The 27,991-nt window shown below is 37.9% G+C and overlaps 1 protein-coding gene across 3 annotated transcripts in view; it reads right to left on the reverse strand.

The window, feature by feature from the left end:
- Nucleotides 1-27,991, reverse strand: part of gria3b (glutamate receptor, ionotropic, AMPA 3b) — a 124,204-nt gene that overhangs the window by 78,043 nt on the left and 18,170 nt on the right. For all 3 annotated transcript variants that reach the window (XR_009649377.1, XM_060885036.1, XM_060885035.1), the window contains exon 3: nucleotides 7,318-7,557. Coding sequence is in view for 2 of the 3 variants with exons in the window: in XM_060885036.1 (XP_060741019.1) it covers nucleotides 7,318-7,557 (240 nt within the window). In the remaining variant the exon portion in view is untranslated. The remainder of the gene's footprint in view (nucleotides 1-7,317; nucleotides 7,558-27,991) is intronic.

The raw sequence follows: 27,991 nt of genomic DNA on the forward strand, positions 1-27,991 counted from the left end.
TGCTTGATGGTCTATATAGTGTCCATGTATCATTTGATCTGAGGTAACTGGCTGGAAAAAGTTTGACTTACTAAACTATTTTTTAAATTACAATAAATTTCCAGATAAAAAAAAAAATCTCCTTACAAAAAAAAAAAAAAAAAAAAAAATCCTTAAAAATTCTTACGATGCAAATGTGTTATTTCTGATGACAGTGAGCTGTGACATTCCTGCACAAACATTCACAACAGCATTTCCATCTGTTGTTGCAAGATAGAGTACTGGAGTAAAAAAAAAAGAAGAGATATGCAGTAATCATATCAAAGTGATGCTTGAAGGTGTTTTTAAGTTTTGCAGTTCAAGCTGCATGAGTCATCTGTACCCTTCCCTCATGTCCTGACAGATCTTTCTCAGCAGCATTGCTGCATTCACCACTGCTACCAAACCTTATCTTAACAAACTCAAGGCAAAGCAATGTCAAATCAGACACGGCACTTCCTACGCGACACATGAAGGTGGTCACATCACTTACACACAACACTTATGTAGCGCTGCATGATAAATGTCCAAATACTTAACAGCATTATGCAAAAACAGTACCTTGCGTATCATCCTTGAATTTTTTTCTAGAACCCTGTATCACAAATCCATATCAGAACCTGGAACTGAAATGGATTTACTTTGATATGCAGTATAATATTTTTATTTTCTTTTTACTTATCAAAAGTGTAAATATGTTGTGATCATACAGTATATGCAATCACTTGCAGAAGGGTTTAAATATCTGCTTTGTTGCTTAATTAACCTAAATAATAAAAAACTATTTTCCACCTTTAAATGTCAGGCATACTGTGCTAATGTGAAGGCCCAGGCAAAGCTCATGTGCTTCCTGCTGGTTATTGTTTGTCTTTTTCTTTTATGCCCCATTCCTCATGTTTGCGGATGTGTGATATCTGGGCATGTTGCTTCACTTTGCACCTATTTGCACCCCAGTTTACACTACACCCACTCATTACTGGATCACTCCAGCTGCCAGTGCAGTATCTGTGCTTAGGTTGTTCTCATGATTACATTCAGTCCTTTGTTACTTTGTGCCTGCTCTCTGTGTACTCGTTTTTCCCCATGGGTCTCCAGGTCCATGTTTCACCCTGCCTGCCAGCATTGCCTTCCATTTGGTCTTTAGACGAAGTATCTGCCTCTCATGCTGTTGACCAGAGTTGAAAACCCTTCCTCACACATGTCTATACTCATTACCTTCAAGGTCATAAATTAAACCTTTTTAACCTTCAGTCCTTGTGTCTTTGTTCTGCTTCTGGTTTTGCATTTTTTGGACCATTTGTGTGCCTAAAGATTGCTACTTTCGGAAATTCTATCAGATAACCTGCTCTCCATATCAGATTATATGACGACCTGAAAGCATTTTATTCTGCTTAAGTCATCAGCAAGCATGAACACAGGGCTGCATACATTTGAAATAGATATTCTTTACATTCTGATTTTCCTCACACAGACAAAAACATATTTATTTGAAATAACATGACATTAAATGACAGCCAAAAAGGTGGGTTTCCTTAATCACTGAAGCAAAACTGCATAAAGGAGCATGCAAGAGAAGGTGCAATTGTTTAAAGGTTAAAGAAATTGCCCAAAGATCACCACAAGGGAGTGATGACTTTTAAGCATGATGGGATCACATCCCACATTATTGTCAAAGATGGCTAGAAGGAGAAGAAAAGATGTTGCGTTGGCATCTTGCCATGTAGCAAATAAGCTGCATGTTACATTGCTGGGGCGTAAATTGTGCATTTCATGCTGATGTTTGGGTTCCATCTGTGATACTGAGTAACTGCTATGAATTATTCAGGAACTTCAATAAAAGTCAAAGGAATGGTATATGGTTACAGGATTGAGGAACGTTAAATCCAGGCTCACTGACAAATCCTGGGAGTTTCAGGGGTTAAAGACTAATTGCAAATCACTTGTAGTAAGCTTGGACTGGATGTTTTTTAATCCCGTCGTTTATAATTCTCAGACACAACTGAGCCAAATGGTACGGATGTGCCAACGTGCTTTATTGCTAATGTGAAAAGCAACTGTGAACAGTTGTGCTAGTGCGTTCCAAACGGTTATGAAATCTGCTACATGTGCGCAAATTATTTAAACTCACTCTCTATGAGGGACAACAGTGACACAAAGGCCATGTTTTTCAACCCAAAGCACTTGATTTTAATGAATTGCTTAATTCGTGGGAAGAATGATGGCGCTTTTCTTCATGGGCGAACGACTGGTTAAACAGCATGCCAAGGTTAAGCTACAGAGGCTACTATGTTGAGACAGAAAGACAGCACAGATGTTATGAGCACTGACTTGACCGAACGTCTCACTTTGGTGACCAGAGAGACGAGAGAATTGCTGGCTGTGTCTCCCGAGGGTTTGGATGAGTTCAAGACCTCTGAATGATGAGAAAAACAAACATCATGCCCTATTGGCAGGTCCTTCCAGACAGAAGGCATTAGAGAGAGTTTTGCTCTCCTGAATGTTAATGAAAGATGTAAGGAACCTGCTTCCTTCTCTATTACACACAGGTAGTCGTGTAAAGTATTGAATTAGGTATTGATATGTTGGATTTCCTCTGATTCGATTTACTTAAACTAAAATCAATACAATAAAGGCCAGAGGTTTCTATCTAATAACTGCTGCTGTCATCAAAATAGACTTATTCCCAAATTCCCTAATCTCTATATACACACACTGAAACATTCTTTTAACACACTCAGTACTGTTTGACCTTATAGCATTGAAGAGTAATGAAGAGTAATGATTTATAACCTCACTGTCATTTAGAAGTGAATGAGTCCTCTTACCTCATTTTATTGATTATTAAAATCTCTAAATCAAATTGAATTGAAATGTATGAAAGCAACATATTGATTCCTTATTCTATATTTATTTCAGTCTCTCCAGGATTTCATGGTACCTTTTTGGGATCCTTGCGGAAGCCAATGCTTGATTTTGCCGCAGCTGTTTTTAAGTTTGCTGCACATTTTTTAGGAAAACTACTTGAATGGATGAAATTGAAAGCATGAATATCTTCCTTTAAACTACTACCAGTGTAGACACTTATGTAATTATTTTCTAGAATAACTGTGCTCATGTTCAATGCATGTGAATGAAGAGGGCTTTGGCTGAATGCATTTTGTGATAATGTTACATCTTGGCCTACATTTTCAAAAAAAATCTGTAGTAATCAAATATCTTTGCTTGATTTTCTGTTCATTTTTGTGATTGCAAAATTGGGACTGTCTATTGCAAATTTCAGCAAAACCTCAGTCATGCATTCATACTTGAATATAAAATATATTTGTTTTCTAACACTTTTTCTTAGATTGTAGAAATCTTAAGTGATTTATTCTGAAAATCATGTTTGTGTATATTTAATGAATTATTGAGCTTCCTGTTTGTTTTAACTGTGATTGCCCACTAGTTATGAATATTCATTAGCAGACACACAATGTTCATTAATATTCATTATTTGATGGGTTGGTTACAAAATGTGACTGGTGTGCAAAATAAAGAAAATGAACAAAAAGTAAATATTAAAAAAAAAAATAAGAAAAAATTCCACATCTGTTGAAATAGCTGTTTAAATTAATGACGTGATGAAGATGCATTTTGCAGGTCACTAGGAGCAGCCATCATCTTTGAATGCAATTCTACTTTTTCATTATTTAATATAATGAAAACCTGACTCAATTACTTGCAATAATACTGACATTTTGCTGATGCTGTCTCGAGAGAAATGCTGTGCTCTGAGCATAAGGACTTAGAAAGCTGATGGAGGATCACAGGAAATATTCTCTACACTTTTGAGAGAAAATGGACATACTACTATGCGAACGATGAGACTGTACGAAATGTATAGAAGGTTTGTTCTGCCTGCAGTCTTGGCTTTGCATGGAAAAAAGATTGGAAGCCTAATAGTGAATTGAAACTACAAATCTACCTGAGGGTAAGGTGACTTGAGCCAGGCCTCCATCCACCCTGGTGTATTTTATAGTTACTGATTGAAAAAATAAAAACACTGAGATATGTAAAAGGAAAAAAAAATCATTGAAAACTATGGCATACTAAGTGGAAGAGTGGAAGAGACGAAACTGTCAAATTGTGTGTTCTGCTTAGTGAAAAATAAGGGGGCATTCTAGTTTTAGCTAAATGCTAAGCTAAATGCTAAGCTAAATGCTAAGCTAAATGCTAAGCTAAATGCTAAACTAAATGCTAAACTAAATGCTAAACTAAATACTTCTTATTGATAAAAAAAAATAATAATAATTTAAGCTAAACAACATGACAGTAAACAAAGATATTTTATATTTTTATATTTGATATAATTTATACTTTTTATTTATCTACCTCCATTTGGTTTTATTTTTATACTTAATTCCACCTTTCTATGTTTGAATACCGGACAGAAGAAAAAAGCATTTTTTTCAGTTAAAGTACTGTGTGATTTAATTTTATCTGTGGCATGATATTGTTGGTCAGAAAGCACTTAAAGTAGACTGTGCAGGTAACTGGTTCAAGATATCGTAAGAATGATAATAAGTTTGAATCCAAAGGCATCAATTGGTCAGGTGTCTACTTTCTTTTGACCATTGACTGTATATACACTATATGGCTAATACACCTGACCTTCCTAGTGGTGGTTGTGAGTTCAAATCCTATGTCCACTAAGCTGTCAGTTCTGGGCCCATGAGCATGACCTTTAACCCTCAAATGCTCAGTCGTTCTGGATAAGGGTGTTCTGAAAGCCATAAATGTAATGTAGTGTGAGAGGTACTTAAGGCCACTAGTCAAACCTTGTATACATTATAAACATTTTTACTCCTGTCAGCTTGGTTTGCTAGCTAAGCTGAAAGCAATAGCCGATGGGAGATATATTCATGTACACATTAGTGGTTAGCATGTTTCCCTTTCACCTCAAGGGATGGGGTTTCGATTTCCACCTATTCCATATGTGTGGACCTTATGCAGACTTTGTGCTTCCTCTGGGTACTCTAGTTTCCACCCCAGTCTAGAGAAAACTGTCGTAGGCTGATTGGCATCTCTAAATTGTTTGTACTCTGTGGTGGTGCAATGTAATGTAATGTCATCTGCATTGTGCCCCAAGACCTCTGGGATAAGCTTCAGGCTCCCTGTGACCCTGTGTAAGATAAGTGGTACAGAAAATGGATGTATGGGAGCCAGCTTGCTATATAGCCTGGCGCTCATTTGCATGTATGGCATTTGGCAGACACCCTTATCCAGAGAGTCTTACATTTATCTCATTTACAGAACGGAGCAACTGAAGTTAGAGGGCATTGCTCAAGGGCCCAGCAGTGTCAGTTTGTTGGTCCTGGGACTTAAACTCACAACCTTCTAATCAGATCAGTACTCCAACACTTTAACCACTTCCACTTGATTCCCCTTGATGCTCCATGTGATGCTTCACCTGTATTTAATTTTTGTTAAAAAAAAAAAAAAAGGTTGTATGCATTTTCTTGCCTCTCGTGTGAAAAGCCATTATAATCAAGCATCCCACATATGGACATATTAGCACATATGTCTATGTGATTTTAGATATACTTTACTATAGACAACTATGGTTTAGTCATGTTATGGATGCTTAATGATCCAAATGATGTTCATATGTTAACACACTTGCAATGCTCAGTGATGTTTTCAGTGATATACACTACAGTACATATCTTAATGCTGTTTTTTTTTATAGCAATATGGATATGTTGGACATGGTATATAAGTCCTAGCTATAATCCGAATGATAAAATTATGCTGTGTGGCAGCACAGTAGCACAGTGTGTCATATTGCCACTTCATAGTTTCAGAGTAACAAATTCAGTATTGAGCTTGTGTGGAGTTTTGCATGTTCTCGCCAAGGTCATGTGGGTTTCCTCCAGGTTCTCTGGTTTTCTTCCAATAGACAAAAAAAATGCAGACTCTGAGATTGGCATTGCTTAAATGCCTCTATTCATGAATAAACATGTGAATACTCAGGTATTTCTGGAATAAGTCTCAGCTCTATCACAACCCTGACCTGGATAAAGCCTTTAGTGAACATTTCTGAATGAAAGAATGAATGCATAAGTGCCACTATATGTACAGTATGTATGTTATACTTCATCCATTGAGGTTAAGTTTCTAGAAACATTTAGATACTGTATAATATGGTTTCCTTCTTCTACCCAGATTTGATCTAGCCTTATATTCATTGCCTCCTTACTCATCCCACAAAATAACTTGCAAGGAAAACTTTGTGAACCCTTTAGAATCAGATGAAATACTGCATTACTCATATCCAAAGACATCCTGTCTGAAGTGATGACAGCACACGTTCTTTTCAAAACCGAATACCCCGTTTATACATTCGCAGTCTAGGATTAAAATGTACAGGCTAACAACTTGTCAGAAGGCTAATTGGAGTCAGGCACTGTGCTATAAAAAGGCACACAAAGTCTAGGTACTGACACAGTCTGTTTTTCTTAAGAGATATACTTTCTTTTTAACCCTGTCCCAATCTGACACATTTCAAAGGACATAGCGGATGGTTTGGACATCATAGATCTGCTTTGCTGCCAAGACATCTCATCGCAGAAGGAACAATAAATATAAAAAAAAACGTTTTAACAATATTCACAGGAGAACGTCTTCAGTGTTATCTGAAGAATATTGTAAGTCGAATGATGCAACGAGACTCAGTGGAATTGTTTAAAAAGAGGAACTTCTAATGAGCGAGTCAGAGTTTGAGATGATATGGCATGAGCTCAAAAGAGCTGTTCATGCATGAAATCCTAGAAATGTTGAATTGAAGCTACTGTAAGTGAAATAGTGTTGTAGCAAGTAAAAGTTTAAAGTTTCTGCTTACGGTGGTGCAAATGTTAAGAGCAGCTACTGGAAACATGTGGAGATATAAAATGTGGAAAAATAATAATAAACGTGTCTGGTCTGTCACTGGGTATTGCTTTCCAACCTTCACTGTAGCAATGTTAGACTGCATCTGTGTCAAAACTTCAAGCTTATGGCCCAGTTGGAGCCCACAGGATATATAACCATCATGCAACATAAAGGGATTTACTAAAAAATGGTTTGTTGATATTAGAATAGAATAAATATTCAGTGTTGGTTTATATTATCATTAAGAAATCAGCTACAATTAGGTGAAGCTGGTCTTCCAATCATAGTATTGTTTGTGACAGAAAAGGTAAACATGTTATTACTTCCTGTATTGTGGTTGCTTTATTTCCTACAGATCTTTGAGAAGTTACTGTAACAGGAAACACTTACCTCTATCTGTATCGTAGAGGTACACAAACTTCTCCCATCTATAATAGGTCAGGAGACTAAGGACAGCCCCCTTTAGGGGCGGACGCATCTGGATGACAAACTGGACGTCAGAGTCGATTGGATAACTGGGCGTGATGAAGGAAGTGTGGAGGGCACCACAGAAGGAGGTCAGCGTGTTCATGGACTTCTTGTCATAAAAGCCAAAGATGGCATAGACTCCTCTGGAGAACTGAGAGCAGACTGCAATCAGGGCGAGAGAGAGAGAGAGAGAGAGAGAGAGAGAGAGAGAGAGAGAGAGAGAGAGAGAGAGAGAGAGAGTTAGTTATAAAAACAAGGACAAAACGAGAAGAAACATGTTCTTTCAGCAATCATGAAAGACTCACAATAAAATATAAGTGAGCACAGGAATGAAATGCCATTGTTTAAAAAAAAAAAAAAAGTGAATTAATCTGCATCTCTACTGTATAGTCCATACATTATGAGGGAGGAACTAATTCTGGCACTAAATGCTCATAAGTAGGCTTTTGCCCCATAGCAAAAATTGGATGATTGGCTGATCAACTGTTCCTAATCCTCCCAAAACACTTGAAGCAAATGAATGCAATTATGCACATCTCTGTGAAATGGTATCCAATTTGACACTCCAGTTTTAATGGTTTATTGACTACTTTGGTTCACTGGATTTCTTTACCCCAAAGCAGTTTAGCAATTTGTTTAAAACTTCAGAAATAATAATAAACTGGTTTTGGGCTGTACGTGTCTGGTCTGTCACTGGGTATTGCTTTCCAACCGTCACTGTAGCAATGCTAGACTCCATTAGCTTATGTGAATCTTGATAAATCAACTCATATAAATTTTGATGAGTTACTGCATGTTTTTACTGCATGCTGTCAAGTTGATTTTATGTTACTAGCTCCTGTTTTTTTAGATACTCAGAATATGTAGATTGTAGAATTTGTAGCTTTCAGAATAGGTAGTGTTGTTGGGGGGGGGGGTCGCGAGATGATTTCCAGAAACTTTATTTATTTTTTATTTTTATTTTTATTTTTTTATATATGTTAAAAATGGTTGTAATGATGCGAGTATAACTTTAGGATAATTCAAATAAACTGGAAATAAAACTTTGCTCCGATTAATTACGACACCATTCAATCTAACCACGGCAAATCATCTGGCGTCAGATATGGAAGATGCGCTGATAGAACTTTCAACCGATTGAACCCTGAGGACGGCATTTGATGGCAAGACGCTGGATGAGTTCTGGGTTTCTGTCGTTCTGGAATATCCACAGTTGTGGAAAGCCGCGTTGGATGTGTTCATGCGATTTGGTTCAACGTATTTATGCGAAAAGACATTCTCCGTGCTGACTTACATTAAAAATAAACACAGGTCACGGCTTAACGTGGAAGATGATCTGCGGGTGGTGATCTCCAAAATTGAACCTAGAGTGGACCTGCTTTGCTCCGTGCACAGCGCCCATCCATTACATTAGGCGTTTTTTCTGAATACATTTACAATTACAATAGAAGTTATAATTGTTCCAAGGCTCCAGCCAACGCTGCACGTGAGTTACAGGCAGCATGTTTGTATTCTGTCTGTGAGCATTTCACAGTTATGGGATGTATTTGTTTTTGTCCATAATTTGTTAATAAAATAGCCTGGCTTAGAGATTGTGTTCGCAAATCCTCACAAGCTGTTGAAGGAAAACAGAGAGGTCGTCAGAAGTCTAATATTGGGGGTCGCGGTCTGAAAAGTTTGGGAACCCCAGTTTTAGACAAACTTTACTTCAAAGTAAATGCTGCATAAGCATCTGAAATTTAAAGGCGTTATCTTCACCCACTAAAATTCTGTGTAAGATTATCCAACAGAGATAAAAACATTTCACACTGAAAAAAAAATGGTCTTGAAAAAAGTTATATCAAACATGTGACTATTAATAAAAGAATACATTTTTTTATATTGATTGAGTATATACGATAAGTTGATTTCTGTTTTGCCGGGGGAATGGAGCGCCAGTGTGCTGGTAACAAGGGAATGAAACTTAATGTGAAACCCAGTTGAAGACCAAGTGACGAGCAAGACACTCACTCTGACCTTAACCCTGCAACCTTCATTATTTCATGTGAATCTTGATGAATGTACAATTTTGAGACCATACTGCCAGCTCTGCTGTGTTGATGATGACTTGCTCAGGTCCACTACACCTTCCACCTTTGAAGCTTTGTCTCTGACAGACTGCTGCATCCCTAGTGTGAGGTGTACACACACATGCTGATATATCACTTGGCTTTGTGTGTGTGCTAACAGTCCTACATTAGTGACAGGCTGAGAGCAGCGGGTGAATGTGTGTGTGTGTTTGTGCGTATGTGCGTGTCTGTGCAGCGGCTCACTCCTTGAGGCGTTTCTGACATTGCCTCAGTGCTTTTACCTCAGTTTACTCATAATTGGGGCCAGCACTGGCTTAGCCTCTCTCCCATGAGGAGGATTGTCGACTGACTCCTTCCCTTCAGCTGTTCTGGACTTATTAGACTAGCCTTTGAACAAGTGCATGCTACTTTGATAAATATGTCTCAGCTTGCCTGCTGCCTTGCTGTTCTGATTGAAAACCCTTTTTTTGTACTTTGCCTGCCTTCTTACCATCTGGACACTCCCTTAAACTTACATGCTCGTGAGGGTTTAGCTCTTCTTTGTTTTTTTTCCCAATGCCTCACAGTTCAGATGATATCTGGGAATACTACTTGATAGCCAGACTAGAGCAATCCAGGAAAATGACTAGACATGGATGTTTACTGTAATCGTTGCCATGCCAAACAATTCCTTTTCACTTATTGTCATTCGTCTGTACAATTAGACGAGATTAATATAAATGTCAGTTGGAGTCAGAGGTTTGTCCAAGCTCTTGGCTCATTGCTTTTCATAAGACGTAAGAAGTCATATTTTATTAATGTGTGTTTATTCTGTATTGACTAGAGCTGTTATCTTGCCACAGTTATTCACACTGTATAATCTGAGGATTATTTAACTTTAAGAGTAAACTGCTTGTCATATTTCCTTTTAGCTGATCTCTCGTTCAGGTTTTAATGACAATCATCCATATAGATATTAACAGATTTATGCATAAAGAATTCTTACACTTGTTTACATGGGTAATCTGGTATTCATTTACCCATAAGCAATAATGTAAACTTACAAGTGACTGACTTGAATTTATAAAATTGGCATGGATTAGTGTACTTTTATATTAGAATACACAGTAAAAAAAAAACCCAACATTTAAATCCTACATAAGATGCTGTTATCTAGAGCGATTTATATTACTGGCACTCATTAAAGAACAGAAAAAATCTAAATGAAGCTAGAAAATACAAACCCACTAATCATTTAAATTTCATTTAGTTTTACAGAAAGAAATGCAGCTTTATAAAAGAAAGACATGTTGTCTATCCATCCATTCAGGAACCCATCTATCCACCCATACAACCACCCATCCATCCATCAATCCACACATCCATCCATCCATCCATCCATCCACACATCCATCCACACATACATACATTTATCCATCCATCCTCTCACAAGGACTCCGGGGTCTCAGCGCACAAGGTGTGGGACATTTTCAATCCATGTTAGGATGCAATTACGCAATCACACTCACACACTACAGACAGTTTAGAAATGACAATCAGCTTATCACACATGTTTTTGGACTGAGGAGGAAACTGGAGTACCAGGAGGAAACCCCTAAAGCACAGGAAGGAAACGCAAACCCCAAGCACTCAGGTACTCATTCCAGCCCTGGAGATCACTGTGCATATAAGTGGGTTGCTTTGATAGAAGTGTGTAAAAAAAATGTCCACTTCCATCTTTCAGGCTTTATCCCAATCATTCATTTTGTCTTTCCAGGTGTCACTAAATGCAAATGAGGTGTGTCTGTAATACACTTTAAATGTTAGGCGTGATCAACATACCCATGCGAGGATGAAGAAAATGAGCTGTTTGCAAAACTTCAGTGGCTCATGAATCAACTTTAGTAAAAACATTTACACACAACTTCACTAAACGATTGATGAATGAGGCCCATTGTGATAAATATGGATACTGGGTCTCATTTATCAAACAGGATATGAACAGATTTATTCGCAAAACTTTTGTAGGTCTATTTACACCAGAAAATTGCTGTTCAGAAAAAAAAAATCTATCCTGCTCCTGAATATGTGTAAATTTACACATTTTTGCATTCCGCACCTCTTTGTTCAGGTTCATGTCATATAAACTGTGATGAATTAAAGTATGTATATATCCAGATAGAGATTATGCTGTCAGGTTTAAATATCTTTTATAGTTTTTTGTTAAAAGCAGTACACATATGTAATGAAGCCTCTATTATACCAAGTTGTTTCATATTAATGCCTTTAATTAGAACAAAATAAGTAAGCAGTAAGCAAGCCAACACAAATCCATGAAATAATTAAGACAAATAAGACGGGATATTTAATTAAGAATGCTGCTGCATAAAAGGAGGACGGGTTGTAGACTCCCCACTGTGCTGTGGACCATTCGCTTCCTGTCACACATGCCACATTCACTTCCTGCTTTTCTAACATGGCATCAAGGACACGAGGGATTTCTGCCTGAGACATACAGAGACACTTTGCGACGAATAATAAAAAAAAAAAAAACATAATTAAACAGAATTCTTTCTCTGTGTATGTGCTTGGTGTCTACAATCACCTGGAAGCAGTAAATCAACATTTTACTTTGAAACCATTCACCTCAATACTTTTCTGTACTTTGTCTTCTTAGGTCCTGCTCAACTGTTAATTATGGTTTATGCTTTGGCATAGACGTAAGTCAGAATGAACTCCTCTAAGACGGTCAATAGGTGTGTCCCAAATCACATGCTTATACACTGTTTACACAAGTTCATCATATAAACAGTGTGAGCAGTGTGTGAAAATTTCAACGAGATAAGTGCACCTCAGGTACCTGGATAATTAATTATAATTATTTAACCGAATAAAAAGGGTGGCATGTTGGTTCAGTTGTACTTTATGGAGTGTTGGACACAAAGGGTCGGATCTACCAAGCGCTGACTCCGGATGAGAAAAACATTTTCAGGATGCTGACGACACTCCGGTGGACAAGATATCTTATAAATGTCTTTTAAATTAGCTCACATTGTGTACTAATGTTCAACATTTGAAAATTTCACCATGATGTACTAAAGCCAGAGGTATCACATTACATGCTTTTGTTGTCAGTTGATATCAACTAGGAGACAGCAAATATTTTCTGTATGAGATGATTCTAGACTTCTAAATGTTATACAGTACATTAGACATTAGAGGATACAGTTGAGAGTGTAAGTGCACAATTTGTAGTATATAATTCAGGAAGCAGCTTATTTTTTGAAGCCTTTTGCTTGTCAATTTACGCTGTATGAAATGTGCCTTTAATGGAGTTTTTTAGTTGTCACCAAATGCAAATCAGCTGTTACGTGCCTGGTAATATACTGGTCAAAACAACACAGGCGTGTGAGTATGAAGAGTTTCTTTTTCTCTTCTGACAAACTGCTGCAATTGTTCTTGCTTTTAGATTGGCTTCCAGACAACTTTCTTTAAAGACTGATAAATGAGGCACAATATGAGATGGAAAGCTCGCTCTCAAAATATCTTTTGGACTGGACTAGCTGTGGAGGTGTTTAAGATGTGGAGGTGGAGTAAGGTAATTATTACCAGAGTATCTCTGGGATTTTAGTCCTTTCCAATTCTGTTACGTCAGTAATTTCGAACGGAGTATGGAATTTTAAGCGGGTGAAAAAATAACACTGTATTTTAGCATCTATGAAATGTCCAGTTGAAATAACTCTTGGTAATTATATCTCCTGTGGGAAAAAAAGGATTTTTGAGTTCTTCAGTATAAAGACGCTCCAGGAAGCCCTTATATATCATCTCTTGCCAAAACTGAAGCCAAGTATTGCCTAAGTATTTTATGCAAAAGAAGAAAAAGTCGAAGATGTTGTAATGGACTTGCAGAGAAGTGATTCTTCTATGTGTTTTATATAATATTAGATCTAGTCTACATACAGTACATGTTATGATTATGGGACCTACTAATCATCAAGCACAATTTGCATTTCCACATGCCTTTATTTGTATGTAACTGTACAGATTCATCCATCCCTGTTTCTTGCTATAGAGATTGCTTATCATGTGTGAATCACTTATAACTATTACTTATGTTACTGAACAAACATCTGTCCAGAAATCTTTCTATCCTTCAGAAAGAAGAATAATGAGTGTATCCGATACTTTTGTTTTCTTTTGTGATGCTTTCACTTCATACTAACTAGAGTAAAGGCATAACCAAATGGTGTTGAAATAATAAGCCATTAGATGTAGCCATGTTTCATAGACAGACTTTCAGCCTGATAGAATGTAATCACAGGTCCATACACTCCAGGTGTCACTCGCCTCACAATCATACATGGGCCGCCACAAAGGGGGCGCACAGCTGGAAATGTCAGGCCTGATTACTTGGCTTTCCCTGTCTCTTATCTTCCTTTCTTGCCCTCCTTCTCCATGTCTCACTTTATCTCATATGTCCTGTCGCTCTTGAATACCTTCACTAATAATATATATATATATATATATAACCGATTAAATTCGGTTCCTCTTCTGTAGAGGAAGAAAGCAGCTGGCTGGACTATGGCCTTTGCTCTCTTCGCTCTCTTCATGTAAAGATGTAAAAAAACATTTAATTCAATTCAATGCAGTGGATATGACCCTTTGAAAGTCATCCAAGTCATGTTCTAAGAACATGTCAAAATAGTTAGCTGTGCCTGATTATCTATTTTCTTTTACACAGTGGATTGAACTATGACACTTAGTTGCTCTGGGTGGAGACACCTGTCCTGTATTGGTCAAAATAATAATAATAATAATAATAATAATAATAATAATAATAATAATAATAATAATCAAATGAGAGAGTTTTATTGCTTTCATTCAGTAATGTTTGACTGAAGGGTTGGTTGGCTTCATGTATCTGAGAGGAAGCATGTGTTAGCCTTCACACAGGCCTGATGGTAGCTGTCATATAATAGTGGGAATTGGCAGGTGACCAAATTGGGAAGAAGAGTGGAAAACTGATGTTTTGCTGTATTACATTGCAAATCCTTTTTGTCTTTGAACCATATGCCAGATACATGACTTGCTCAGTGCAGTCCAAGCTTTTAAAGCATTGCCCATTACTAATCCACTAGTCTCTTTCTGAAATCTTTATGTAATTGAGGAGCGCTGAGGAATTTATTGAGTTCCATCTTGCTGGGCTAAAATTCATGTCTGACTCTCAGACTCACTACACAAGTCCAGCATTCCACAGATAAATTCCGAGGCAGAGACGCACACACATATCTCACAGGTCTTGTGGAGATCTTCTCTCTGACCCCTATCCTAGCCTCTGCCAGACGGACATGCCAACTCCATGACGCCGGCACTCAAAGCAGTCAGTGAACCAATGAACCAGCTGTCAGATTTTGCACAGCCTCTCACTCAATCTTCTTAGAGACATGCTGTACCTGTCTGCATTGGCAGCATGCCCTCTCAATCTATAGCCTATGTCTGGGGTAGTTTACGGAGCTAAAATAAGCACATTGTGTTTGCTGAAGTGTGTGTGGGTGAACAACAGGAGCGGATTGATAAACTGTGGAAACACTTTGTAGGACCACGGACAAATTGCAATGGCAAACGCCACATTACTTTGGCACTTATAAATACTAAAAGGTGACTACTGCCAGAACTCATAATGCTTTTACTACTGACATGATCATGTGGCCTACAGGCAGTAAACAGCACCAAGCAGAACTTTCAGTTCTTATCAGAATGCAAGGCTAATCCTTCCTGTTTCCTAGCTATCAAGTGTCTGGCTAAAGCACAGTTTAGCGGTTCAAAGGTTTGTCCTCTGGCTATGATTTGTGTTGTGCTGTAAGTTATGTCATATGTGCTTTGCATTCCAAGAGGATGAAAAGCTTGATGAAGATCCTAAGCAATTAGGCAATTGGTGACTAAGGTAAAGTCTGGATTTTCTTCTAGATAGGTACATAGGTACAATATGACATGTGCCTTATTGTTTTGTCTAAGCTAAACATAATGACTTTAACTCATAGAAATCACTGATCTTCAGGTAAGGGTTCAGAATGGGTGTGAATCCATAACTCAGGAAGACTGGGTGTAAGGAGAGTATACACCCTGGATGGGATTCCAGTGCATTTCTGGGTACTATGTAAACACATTCAAAAACTATTTTTACACTTAGAGTCAATTTAAAGTCATAAATCCAGACTTATATTTGAGAGATGAGAAGAAATGTGAGACTCCAGAAGGGGAGAACATGTGAAACTCTACACAGATACTGTATTAACCTGAGATTAGGATTGAACTGGGCAGCACTATGCTAACCGGAAAATGCCAATTTAAAAAGAGTAACACCTGAAATAACAATAACAATTTAGCAGTTTGCTGTTGAAACCAACACAAACAACACCAAGAATAACTGCAATAATAATTTTAGATGCAGGCTGAGCTGGGTGTTAAAGCAAATCTTTTATGTACTCAGAGCTACTAATTTCATTGCGAAGTGTAAATATGCTGACTTTCACTAAATAGACCACCTTAACAAACTTAAAAAGGGAAAGATAACGGCGAAAGAAAAGCACAGAGGCATTTCTATTTAAAAGAAGTTTATCTGATAGATGGTTGCCATGATTACTGAAACAATTACTACCTCAAGTCACGGTCTGAGTAACCGCACCGGTGATAAATTCTAAATCCTTATGCCTCTGCAGAATAAAGCTTTTTATACAGGGAAATGGAAGATAAAACTGCTTTCAGGTTGGTACAGTAGGCAAATGTGCTTGGAGTTAATTGATACAGAACAGGACAGGTAGTGTCGCAGTTTCTACGCTGTGACAAAAAAGAGGAAAGGCAAGCAATTAACTGCTGTCTTCACCCTGCCAGAGAAGGAAGAAAGTGCTGTACTCAAACAGAGGACGATTTAAATGATAATGTGTTGGTGGAAAGTGGAATACTCAAGAGGCTGGGCAAGTGATGCTCGGTTATTGCAGTGCAATGTATATTTCAGTTGCATTATGGTGTGTACTGTACTGTATGTACTGCAGTGTTTTAACTGGAGTGGCTATTTTACATTAATACATTAGCAATGCTACTTTTAATTAATTAATTGATTAATTCCATCATTGTTAGCAAGAAGCTAGCCAGCTAACTTAATGAACATGGAATATATAATATTCACTTCCTTAGCATTAGAGATTTAACTAATGTGTCTGTGTTGATAGCTCTAAAGTAAATACTACCACAAGCTCCAAAAGATACACCACAAACCATGGAGCTTCTCTTTTGGTGTTGATTTTAGATTTCTGTGTTGTATAAAACAAGATGGTGGTATAATTAGCTCTTCATCCAGCTTAGCCTTTTGGAAGAGTTCACACAGTGCCATGTAGATCTTCTGTTGGTCACATGTGATATGAATTCGCAGGTCAGTTCACCAGCAATGACGCAGTGAAATGTGAAACGTCTTGGCATTTGCAGTTTCCAGCATTCAGATGTTTACAAATGGAAGTCAACGGAACACAAAGTGTTGTGTGACCTTCAATTTTTCTGTGCTAGCAGGACCTAGCTAACATCACTGTTTAGCTGCTTGTTTTTGATTACAGTCTAGCTACAGTATGTGTCAAGAGTCTAGCTTATCAGTCATCCATCCAATATTATAATTTGTTTTTATTGATTGATTGATTTATTTTTAAGCTCCGACTGTCATCTGTAAAGATTTCGACCAATTAGATGCTAACAGGTCTCTTACACAGCTTTACCCCTTAAACTTGTTTCACTTACAATCCATTTAATACTATTGAAGCAGGTTTGTAAAAATGGAAGACTAAAAGAAAAAAGTCACAGGCTTGTAGAGATTCTAGAGAAATCCTAAATCCTAGACATTAAATAGTATTTCCTTGTCATCTGGAGATCTGAATCCCAAAAATCACATAGCCGTTCACGGCTGAGAGAACAAAAGCGCATAATTAGGAATGCTGCATTGGAAAGCGTAGCATTCATCTTTTCCCATCACACTAACGCTAACCAATCGCAGATGTCTGTTAGTTAATGTATTGTAAGATACAGTGGGTGGCATCCTGTGTCTCTGAAGAGGCATGCATTAGTCCTCCCATGTTGTTAGATCATGAGCGATAGTGGAGAAGTAGCAAGTGGGTGGAGCAGATTATCTAATACATGGAGAATTTTTGGCTACAAAAGTGTCTAGCTACCAGATTTGTTACTCAGTATGACAAAAACAAAGTGCTCTTGTGACTGCAGCTGGCTTAACTGACATTTCAGCGCATTGTATATATGGTTGTGTATGTGTGACAAATAAAATTTTAATGGAAATGAGAAAGGAAATGCTAGTATCTGAGACACAAGCAATGTCAAAACCTTTTCGTGCCCTGAATAAAGATGGCCTTAGGTTTATCCTGAATTCAAGGCAGGCTCTTGGGGTGAAGCCCTTCAACCAGTTGAGGCAGTGTGAGCATGCGAATACCTCTGACATTCCTTCATACACTCAGCAGAAGAACACAGCTGAAGGACATCCGTACCTCTTTTCCCCGCTGAGGTTTATGAAAGGCTTTGATACATGTACGGCTTATGAAATTCTGTAATTGGATTTCCAGACAGCTGTTGACAAAGTCTCCTATGAGCACCTAATCCCCAATCAGCAGTGCAGAGCTTGAGCATGTTCCTAAAGCTGAATAGAAAGCAACCTAAACAAGTTAGAGGTGGCAGTCATTAGAAAATGGCAAGACATAAGCCCATGTTTATCACATTAAGTGAAACATTTCTCATTAAAAAAGCGTGATTCTCAATCAAATGTTGTCCTTCACGACCCCAACAATAACATCTAGAGCACTGCGTAGACCGCGTATCCTGGTAAGCACCTTAGAGTAAACTCTTGGCATAAAGGTACTTCTTTGCTTAGGTATGATAAGTTAATTCCCAAAGTTTTTAAGAGTGGTGTCTCAAACCTGCTAAGAATAGTGAAAGTGTGAAAGTGACAGCATTGCATTTTCATAGTTAGTATACAGATAGAAAGTAAATGCGACAATTATATGTGGTGAAAAATGTACTTGGGTAAAGGGGATAAGGTGACCTTTTTAAATCACAGAATTCATATAGGCTACGGCAGACTACTAGATATTAATTAATAATTATTTTTCTTTATTCTTTGCGTTCAGAAAAAAATTAAGTTATTTCCTTCTTTATTTCCTGCATTTAATAGATCTCTATGTATTTTTCTTTGTGCGGGAAAAAGCGATGGTCTAGACGCTATCGGCTTCTACTCTGAAAAACCTGGAACTACATCCAGACGATTTGCACAATCTGAACAGGGAGCAGAGAAAATGGACTTAAGCAGATACACAGATGTAGTAGAAATAGATGCAAATGTTCTTGCATAACTGTTAGAATTTAGTCACCACTTCTGTATACAGCCCTTGTGATGTAGGATGACAAAATTCTATGTCATTTTTACATACTCACCCAGGTTGTATTTAATTATTGGATATTGACTGCAGTGTCATAGGCAGTACATGCTGCATAGCAATATGCTTAAGAGAGATATCATTTCAAGTATGCTGTAATGACTAATCTGGAGGCAGCACTCAGTCATAAGTAGGCCTTGATAACTTGGACATGCACATGTATGTCTTGGCAACATCCCCAATCTGGCATGCACAGAAAGCAGCAGGCTTCTCTCCAGCATGCAAACTTCTGTATATCACAACAGACTCCCCAGAGCATGAGCTGAAGAGAGCAGGGAGCCTTAGCAGAGCAAGACCTTAAGGGAATATTTAAGGAGGGCATTTTCAAATAGTCTATTCTCCTCTGAGTAGCCAAGCCGCAGTCTGAGCGAAGCCATTTTTAAAGGGTGAGCTACGAGCCGTGGGTGGTGTATTTTTCGGCTGGGTTCAGCACTATGTAGAATGAAACAATGGCGAGCTCAGAAATAACACCACTCAGTCTTCCCCCGCTCTCTCAAGCTCCCACCCTCCCTCACTCATTCTGCATTCGGAGAGCCGGATCGCTCACCGCACCCACGTACCCATCCATTGCACCCTCCTCCACAGCACCTCAGCTAACCTATTTGTGAGTGGATGGGTTTCAGCTGGCCTAAATGAAAAGCTTGTGAGCCTTCTGTGAATTGCTGCTGTCTGTGTTGAAGGAAGGTTATATTGCGACATCTTTATTACCTTTTGAAAAGATTGCATTTCCATGAGTAATATGCGTATTCCATAGTAACGATATGTCCAGATTCTGATATGCTCTTCGGATGATATTTTAAGATAGCTGATGGTACATAGAGGCATTCACAGCAGCTCTGATCAAATGATATACTAAAATTCGTAACCGATAGAGAAAGATAAACCTGGTCAGAAAAACAAAGTGCATTATTCGATTATAGGCGTGAAATATGGGCTGTTTCTAAGATTTTCTGCTCACAACAACCAAATAGGGTATGGGTGGTGGAGTGTGGGTGCTCTAACCCTCAAGCCAGTTTTTTTTTTCCATTTTTTTTAAAGAACACACTCCTCCTCACAGCTTCTCTTTCTCACACACACATTCTCACATGCAATCTCTCTCTCTCTTTTAAAAGCACAAGAAATCCACTTTCCTATTTCATCTTCCAGGAGCCCTCACTGAGAATATATAACGTGGGAGGAGAGTGGGGGAGTGCTAGCCTACTTTATCACAGACTCAGGCATGCCAGCTCTTCATCACGATGCCTGTATATCTGAAGGAAGCTTGGCATTTCTTAGGTCTCATACTGCTGTTGGACTGGAGATACTACTTCTGGGAATGGTCCATGGAGCCAAAACCACAAATGAATGTGTGACAGTTGTGAAGCTAGATGATTGTTGGTAGGCCTCTGGTCAGAGCCAAGGGGGGCTGTAACTGTCTTATTTGGCCAGTGCCATGCATGATCATCTGCCAAAGCTGCATGTGTGTAAATGCCTCAATGCAGATTACTCAACATAGAGCCTGTTAGGTTTGCTGTGGCAACTTGAGCTCATTAAAAAATCATAAGAAATCCAATGAGCAAGAAAGATTTTGTCATAATGAAGTCATACAGAAAGTTATACCCACAAAACCCAAGCAGATTGGGTTGGGATAAACTTGCAATAGCGAGGCAGAGGAACGATACCAGTGGGCTGTTAGCAAAGACAGAGAGAGGGTGGGGGGGTGAGCAAAAAAGCTGACACAATAAGATAGATAGAGAGAGAGAGAGAGAGAGAGAGAGAGAGAGATAAAACAGGAGTAGATCATGTGAGTAAAGAAAAACCTAGGTCATGTAAGTAAAGGAGACACAAGGTCCCCAAGGGATGCTTTCTGCTTAATCCACTTGTGGCTACCACATGCAATAAAAAGGCACAATCATGTCTGCACCTAAACCATAAATGTTTGAATCTATTTGGAACATTAGGTTCTTATACAGACCTTAGAGAAATATCATTTCAGTCTAAAGCTCAGAAGTCAGTGCCAGTGCACAAAGACAAGCCATTAAGCTGCAAAAAGCCACAGATTCTTACATAACCAGAACATTTCCAGTAGATCCCTATTGCTATTTTATTTACTGGATGTTATATTTTTATATTAACATCCAAAATTCAAGCAGCACAAATCAGACATACCGAAGGCATCAAGCTAGACTGTCTGGCTATTCCTTTTTATTTTTTATTTTTTTGCAAGCTGCTTAACAATTCACCACAACACAGTGATGAGAAAGAACAATAGAAGCGAGAAAGCCACCTGATGAGAGCATTTTAAAATATTTTGAGACACGTGAGCTGTCACGTGTCTAACACCCACTTGGACCTCCCCAAAGAATCTGCCCACAGCTGTCTATGCCTGTGTGTGAGCTGTCACAGACGACTGCTCAAAGCACTTCCAGAGGAACTGCATGAAAACACACATGAGAGAGCGAACAGCGTGCTACCTGTACAAGCGTTCATAACCACACGGTCAGTGACAGCCGTGTGCAACAATATGCGATGTTCACGGAAGTCTTCAGAACTGGACCAGCTAGACATCCTTCACAAATCCATTCATTTGATGGTGTGGAGAAAATCAATTTGATGATGAGAGAAACAAAAGGCAGAGCTGATATATAGACTATACAAAACAAGCCAGTCAATAATAAGCAGCAAGACTGAAATTGCTGAATTTCAATGTGAGCTCATTAAAAATTTAGTTTCCTTGTCTATCATGTTTACATGGTGGGTTTGGTCAGTTGTTCTGGTCTATCTGAAACTCAATAGCAAATAATGTTATCTACATCAACAATACAACGTTATGACATTGTGCCATACTACCTCCGATTATTTCGGCTTGCAGCATTGTATTTACTTTCGTTTCAAAGTACTTTAATCATTAACAGTTTTGTTTCACTTTGCGGTTTGGTTAGAAGAGCAAACAGGCAGGTTTTTTTTTCTTTCTCACTCAAACACTTATGAAGCTCGGGTGGACAAATCAGTAGACAACTGTTACAACTGTTAATTATTTATATTTTTCCCCATCCCCGTTCGTATGTAGGAGACCGTAAAACTGTCCTCAACATGAGGACACAATACTACAGCTCATAGCTAAAATGCATACCAACATCTTGCTGACATGTTCAGTTCAATTCAATCCAGTATTATTTGTTCCGCACTTTTAACACTGGACATTGTCACAAAGCAGCTTTACGATAATATAAATATCCAGGATATAAATTTTAAATGTTTCCCTAATGTCCAAGCCAGAGGTGACAATGGCCAGGAAAAACTCCCTGAGACGATATGAGGAAGAAACCTTGAGAGAAACCAGATTAGAAATCAATCAGTTGTGTCAAAAAGTGTAGATGTGTAATATGGAAATTTATTTTAATTTTAATATGAAGTCTATTTAATATAAAGACCAAAGCCCTTTTCAGGGTTACTAAGTGGTACCATCCACAGAAATCTCATCTGTCTTCAGAATGTACATATGTGAGCCATTCTCATCAGCAGTGAGCGGCCTCCAAAAGTGATAAGAACTCCAACCAGAACACTCTTAAAAATGTTCCTTAAAGTTCTGTATAGAACCCTGGGGCAATAAACATTTTAATAAATTTAGCCATGAACCATTCTATTAAAACTAAATCTATAATTTAAAGAATGCATAAGGCAATGCCAATCAGTGCCATTCCTCTCTAATGGTGCAAAGTATTGAAATAATTAAAAATGAAATGAAGGATAATTAAATACACTGAGTAGCTTTAATGTATTAATACTATAAACAATTTTACATAATATTGTTTTTATTTAGATACATTTCTACTATGTTTGTATTTTTGCATTTTCTTGTCTTAATAATGATAATAATAATCAGCATCATAAATATTATTATTAGTAATAATAATTATGATTATTATTATTATTATTATTATTATTATTATTATTATTATTATTATTATTATTATTATTATTATTATAAATAGATAATGATGAATCCTATTACTTTTAAGCAGGCAGGGCATCAGGATGGATCAGACAGGCACAGAGAACAGAAGAGGTCAGGATAGTTGGTACTAGGAGCAGCATGTGTAGCATGGGTTGTTGAGGACTTATGTGCTTCATTAGAAACTTTGTTTAAAGATTTTACCACATACTCAGTTGTTTTCCTTCTGTATTAATGTCATTAACTAACAAAATAGCTCACTATGGATTATGTTAAGTAACATTTTAGTCTCATCAGTTTCTGGGCAGCAGATACATTGGACTGGAGAGCATATTGGAGCTGTTACCTGCTCATTGGGCTAGATAATGAATTTGTCAACCCTTGTACACACACATGAAAATTGCAGAATTGTTCCTTATTGCTAGGCTTTTAATCATATTAAGTTTTTATGAAAAATAGACAGCATGATTAGCATTTACCTTGCTTATTCATGCAATTATCCAAACAGAGAATCGCTTAACAGCAAAACCATGCATAAAATCCTGGAGATACAGGTCAAGAGTTTTAGTTCATGTTTACATCAATCATTAAAATGGAGAAGAAAAAGCGATTTCAGTGATAACGACCGTGGCATGACTGCTGGTGTGATACGGCTCATCGCCTGGATTATCATATACAACAGTGTCTAGAGTTTACATGGAATGGTGTCCAAAAATAATACCCCTAGTGAGAGGCAGTTGCACAGGCTGAAAGACTTTGTTGATGAGAGATATCAAAGAAGAATGACCAGACAGATTTGAGCTGACAGGAAGTCTACAATAACTCAAAAAACAACCCCATACAGCCACAAAAGCAACTCATAAACACGATATGGATGGGCTACAACAACAGAAGAACGGGAGTTAAAGTTTGGAAAAAACTATCAATCAAGTCCACAGCTTTTAATCAGAATTCAGGCTTTGCAACTTTAATCATAGGGAAGATTTTTTTTTCGTTTTCAAGCAATATCTGGGGATACACCATTGTGTTGTTCGTATAATAAATCGTACAGTGTATACATGTATCTATACAAGGACTGGGAGTCTATTTCAGATGAGGTGTTAATAGCATGACACGTTGACTCTTTTGTAGGCTTTTGTGGTGTTTTATATAACAACAACACTACTCAGAAAGCTTGACCATGAACATTGGAGTGGTCCCTTTGTAGCAGAAAAGGTTACTGAAAACAATACCAGACTGTTAAATGCACCACGAGACACTGCTCTGACCTTGCAAAGGACAATGAAGGCAGTAGACAGAGCCAAATAACATGCTTGTGGGATCGTAGCGAAGATAAAACACAGTGTGTTCCAGAAAATGCTTGAATCAGGATGTATACTACAATTGGGAGTGGAAAGATCACAGCTTGTATGGCTCTGGGTTGATTGAGACCAAGAAAATTGTAAAGTCTTCGCTGATACGACATAGAAGGGGAAAAGACAAGGAAAAAGAAATGGTAGAGGACCTCTTAAAATGAATAGCCTTTACACATATCCTTCTTCTCCAAACAGTTTTTTTCAGGCATAAATAAAAGCAAGCAGATTACCTCTTCCCAAGGTGCTCTTCTTTAATGATGAATAGACGTCAATAATGAGTCACTTTCATTTGTTCGATAGCACACACCCGTGCGTACACCACTCCATCGGAAATAAAGCAGCTGCAGCTTTGAACTGAAAAGCGTGTTGCCAGGCTAAATGAGTTGATATGGGTTTGCAGAGGTGCTTGGGTGAGTTCTTTTCATGTTCAGGGATTATTTGTCTCTTCATATCATAATACTGATAGCATCTTCAATAAGAGCAAAGACCCCAGACGTTTTATGACTTAGTAACGGTTGCCTGTGATTTAAAGGGAACATGCTAGAACACACTGTTTTGGGAAAAAAAGGAAACCAAGAGCAAATATGCATCATTAAATGGTTGTCAAAGCATTCTGTCCTGTCTCAAAATGCCCAGTGCCTGTCAGCTCAGCTGGATGAGGAGGAAATGGCTGTTCTTTAAAACACTGCAGTGGAGACAGTTTTGAAAGCTGTAGTTTTATCAAACATCTGTAAGATTGTCATTGCAAAGAAAATGGGGCCTTTGACAGCAGACTGTCTTCTCATTTCTTTAAGAAACTTATTTGAAATTGAATTTGCTAATTAATTTTTATATCAGATACTGAAGAAGTGAATTGTTTGTTCTATTCTCTCTGTTTTATTTCTCAGCACAGTTCAGTACAATTATGGATTATGGGCCTGGATTCTAAAAAGTCTGAGGAGAAGCAACAGAACACATTTTCACTGAAAAAAAAAAAGCAAACTTAACAAAGGACTGGGTAGAAATGATGGCATACAACACAGTACTGTAGGCTTTAATTCAGAGATGAGGCTGTCTGTTTCACATGAGTCGAGGAATTAAGTGCTGTATGATAAGGGAGAGCTGGTTGGTGGGTGAGAATTAGACAAACTTAGCCTGTTTTAGAAACAAATGTACAATTAAAGTTGATTTGAACAAATCGACAATTTTAACCAGCTATTATTATTTAGTATACTACAAGTGGCATATTTTGCATTCTTAGCCCTTACTGTCTGACCACTGTTTCACATTCTCTCACCATCTCCCTCTGAGTTTTCTACAGGTTCTCTGATTTTCTCCCAACTCCCAGAATGTGTCAGGAGGTGGACTGTCTGAAATAAATTGGCCCTAGCAAACACCAGTCCATCCCTGAACAATGCATTCACAATCACATAATCATTCCCAATTAGGGGCATTTTAGTGTAGAAAATCCATCCATCTGCACGTTTTTTTCATGATTCTCCTCTTTCATAAAGAAAATCCATCCATCTTCATGAAGGTGACCAGAGAACCCTAAGGAAACCTACACGAACCTGTGAAAGCCTGGTTCAGGTTTGAACCAGAGACCCTGGAGGACAACCTGTTGCACCACTGGAACAGAATATTCCTTTTATTACACACAGTATTACGTGAATTTACTTTATCAGCGGACAAGATGATTATAATTTTATTACTCTTTCTGATGCTGCTGTTTGATCATTTAATCCTTCAGCTTTTGTAGTAGTTTTCAGGTTTTTGCTTCAATTTTTTGTATGAATAGACAGGGGCTGAATTATATATCCTGTTGTTGTTTCCTCTTATGTATTTTCTTCCAGGTTCTTTCAAAATGTCACATTGCACCTCACGTTTATGTGTAAGCCTATTACCTCTACCCTTGAATGCTCTTGCCTTGGAAAAACATGTGCATATTAAATGTACTTGTGTCTGTACCATTCAAACCCCTCCTTCATGGCCACCACTTAGACAAGGTGACCTAGAGGTCCTTTCCCTCATTTTCTCACAGCTCTGATTTAATCACGAATATGTATGACTTCATAAAGCCACCACACAAACAGATTACAGCTGATTACTATTAAATCCTAACAAGGTAGAACACTTAGTAATACTTACCAATAACCTTCTTTATTTGGGGTAATGAGATGTGACAATTTTATATCAGCGAGTTAGGAACTAATATTGCATTTTATTTTTCACTGTATATCATTTCAAGAGAAATGAAATAATTAGAGATTTACAGACACCCTCTGTGGACGCCTGTAGAGCCCTCGAAGGAATTTACACCAGCGCTTAAATGAAAACTCAATTTATTTAACATGATGCATACAAACATTTTCTTAGCCTAGACTAAATGATTGCTTTGGTCTTAATAAACTCTCCATTGTCATAAACGTATGCTTTTTAGCACTGCTCAGAGATACAGAGGGAGCAGTATTGTTTAAATGATTAGTATTTGGTCATTTGACTTTCTGCTATCATATTTTTTTAGTCCCCTGTAACTGTCACTGCAGTAAAATCGGCTTGCCCTTGTTTTTAGGGTGGCATGGCCTGCTTCCTGGTTGCTAGCACAAATGTAATATTAGCACAACTGGTTGTGTAAAGTATAAAATCAATGGTTTCACTTGATTTTAGATTGCAATACAAGTCAAAGTATTTCCTGCATTTTGGCGCAACACTTACATTTCTCTGACTGGAAATGCAAAAAAAAAAAAAAAGTGTAAATACATATAAAATACCCTTCAAACTGTGCTTCAACGCAACCCATGCATCAAGGCCACATACTGTAGGAGTAGCAGCAGGAGTGTTACATCAGTGTGATAGTGTGTGCGTGTGTGTGGGCAGAGGAAGAGGAAGGAATGGAAAAGGGGGGTGGTGGTAATATTGTGGTGTTTTCTGTTCATCCTCTCTGCATCTGCAGCCTTGGAGCAGCTGAGCCATGGCATGACCCAGTAACCACACATGTTTGCCCTGAAGTCATTTCTGTTTCCTCTCGCTGTCTGTGTGAGAACCATTAAGCTACCAAAATCAAAACACTTCTATTTTTTTTTAACAGAAAGCAAATCAATAAAATCAATGTGTTCTGATTACTTCTGTTATACCTTTCATCCTTCTGGTACTAACCTCAAGGCCTGATATTTCATTGCATAATGAGGAATCCGACTAAGCCAAAATGTATAAGTGGCCTGATATTCTGGCTTTGAGTCAAGTCATGCACAAAATATTAATGCGGCTGTCTGTCACAGTAAAAAAGTTCAATCGTACATTATGTACTTGAGCTTGTTTTTATTTAAATATTTTTTAGAAAACAGCATTGCTAATGTGCTCCTCTATACTCTCAGGCTACTAAACCCTACATTTACTTGTGTGTAGCGGTACCTTTAAGGGAACATCTTCTCTACCTTTATTTTACATCTTCTACCTAGAAATGTGTGTTTCTTGTAATAAAGGTGTAGCACAATGACTTCATTTCACTTCATTTCATTTCCTTTCCCATGCAGCAACATGCCCGTAGCCAACAAACATGACCGCCAAGGACACTTCCCAACAATCACGATCACCTGAAGGTCTCCTTACTTGTCAAGTTTTCTGTTAGTTTCTATCTTTTAGAACATATGACATTTCCTACAGATTCAACTGTATCTGTCCTCTGGCATAAATTTCCATATCTATAAATGGCAAAAAAACAGATTTTTAAAAAAAAAATTCTTGTGTTCTCCAGGAAACACTGAAAAGTGTGTTCTGAACTCACAATCAACCAAACAT

The sequence above is a fragment of the Tachysurus vachellii genome, chromosome 13, assembly GCF_030014155.1.
Source record: "Tachysurus vachellii isolate PV-2020 chromosome 13, HZAU_Pvac_v1, whole genome shotgun sequence".
Classification (NCBI taxonomy): Eukaryota; Metazoa; Chordata; class Actinopteri; order Siluriformes; family Bagridae; genus Tachysurus; species Tachysurus vachellii.